The sequence below is a fragment of the Octopus bimaculoides genome, chromosome 5 (genome assembly GCF_001194135.2).
Source record: "Octopus bimaculoides isolate UCB-OBI-ISO-001 chromosome 5, ASM119413v2, whole genome shotgun sequence".
NCBI lineage: Eukaryota > Metazoa > Mollusca > Cephalopoda > Octopoda > Octopodidae > Octopus > Octopus bimaculoides.
This window is the reverse complement of record NC_068985.1, coordinates 15,655,661-15,657,454: the sequence shown is the minus strand read 5'-3', so window position 1 is coordinate 15,657,454 and position 1,794 is coordinate 15,655,661. Positions and strand designations below refer to the sequence as shown.

Sequence of the window (1,794 nt, the reverse complement as noted above, 5' to 3'; positions counted from 1 at the left end):
TTTTTTTTTTTTTTTTCTTAATCATTGTTTTGACATTGAATTCTTAATTTCATTGCAGAGTGGAAACTTGTGATGGAACGGCAGAATCCGAAAGCGACTACAGACCAATCAAAGAGACTGTGGTTTTTGAACCAAACGAGACTTCGAAAGAGATTCAGGTGGAGATCATTGATGATGACGTTTGGGAACCAGATGAGTTTTTCTACATTAAGCTTTATTTGGATTCGGAATCGGCTGAAAATGACCGAGTAGTTTTAGGCAAAATCGCCATCAATATGGTCACCATTATAAACGATGACGGTAAGTTGACTTCGATTTCATAAAGGGTATATTGGATTTTTCTTTTTCCTGTTGGTTAAGGGTGAGTCCTGTAATCCAAGGATTGGATGAAGTACCTCTATAGACACTGTCTTCATACTTTTTAGCCATACCCACAGACTTCGTTTAAAGATTTGCAACCAGTTTTTCATGCTAACGAAACACTCGCCAATTCTACAGCGCTGTTGCACCACTTACTCTCAATTATAGACAATGATACATCATAATACATTTATGCCATCAAATGCTGGTTCTTCTTTATATTTTGGTTTCGAAACTTTTCGATGTGAAATCGCGAGTTGAATCAGATTTTGTATCTTGGGAGGGTCATCATGTCAATAATAAACGCACACACTGATACTCTTTCACTTAAAACCAGTGCGTGTGTTTATTACCACTGGAAGGTGACCCTACCAAGATGCTACAATTTTTTGTTCAGTTTCATCGTATAATTATTTGTAGCCATTTTTATGACGCCTACGTTAAATATGTTTGACACTGACTTAACTGATCTGTGCATGCAGATGACAACCCTGGGGTATCTAAACAATTTTTCCAACGCTAAACAATGTACATAATTGTATATTTATTTAGAAATTGTTTCATTACTACTTTAACAAATACAGCAAAGTTTATATTTCACCGATACCTCCTCGATATGACATGCCTAGAGGTGTGTCCCGTACTTGCTGGAATAATTAAAATAATGTTAGTTATTATTTATATTATTTTTTTTATTTTTGCTTTTTTTTCCTTTTCACTGCATTATTATTTCTAGTTAATATTTTAACGATCCCGACACTAAAGATGTTAACATTAACACTAACATACCTATTTATCGATCGAATAACACTAACAGACCCTAACATACCTATATGTCTTAACTCATATCTGCCTCTCATTAGCTTTTTATTATTCCCGACATGTAGCATATTAACCGTTTGCCTGTCTTGTGTATCACATGTGATACACAGGATATATTTTCCTGGTGTCTAAGCATCACATGTGATACACGTTCCCATCTTTCTCAACCACCAGAGTATTCTAAGCACAAGGCCCGAATTTTTTGGGAAGGAGGTCAATCGATTAGATCGACCCCAGTACGCAACTGGAAGGCAAAGTCGATCTCAGCGGAATTTGAACTCAGAATGTAAAGACTGACGAAATACCGCTAAGCATTTCGCCCGGCGTACTAACGTTTCTTATTTCTTTATTGCCCACAAGGGGCTAAACATAGAGGGGACAAACAAGGACAGACAAAGGGATTAAGTCTATTACATCGACCCCAGTGCGTAACTGGTACTTAATTTATCGTATCCGAAAGGATAAAGGCAAAGTCGACCTCGGTGGAATTTGAACTCAGGACGAAAAGACAGACAAAATACCGCTAGGTATTTCGCTCGGCGTGCTAACATTTCTGCCAGCTCGCCGCCTTAGGAAAGCTTTATATTACTCAAAATATTTGAAACAAGGGCT

The 1,794-nt window shown here is 37.3% G+C and overlaps 1 protein-coding gene across 1 annotated transcript in view; it reads left to right on the top strand.

Moving 5' to 3' along the window:
* LOC106881210 (sodium/calcium exchanger 3-like) overlaps positions 1–338 on the top strand; it is a 243,749-nt gene extending 243,411 nt beyond the window's left edge. Inside the window, exon 6 of the mRNA XM_052968147.1 lies at positions 59–338. Coding sequence (XP_052824107.1) covers positions 59–323 — 265 coding nt within the window. The 3' untranslated portion in view covers positions 324–338. The remainder of the gene's footprint in view (positions 1–58) is intronic.
* Positions 339–1,794: the final 1,456 nt, after the last annotated feature.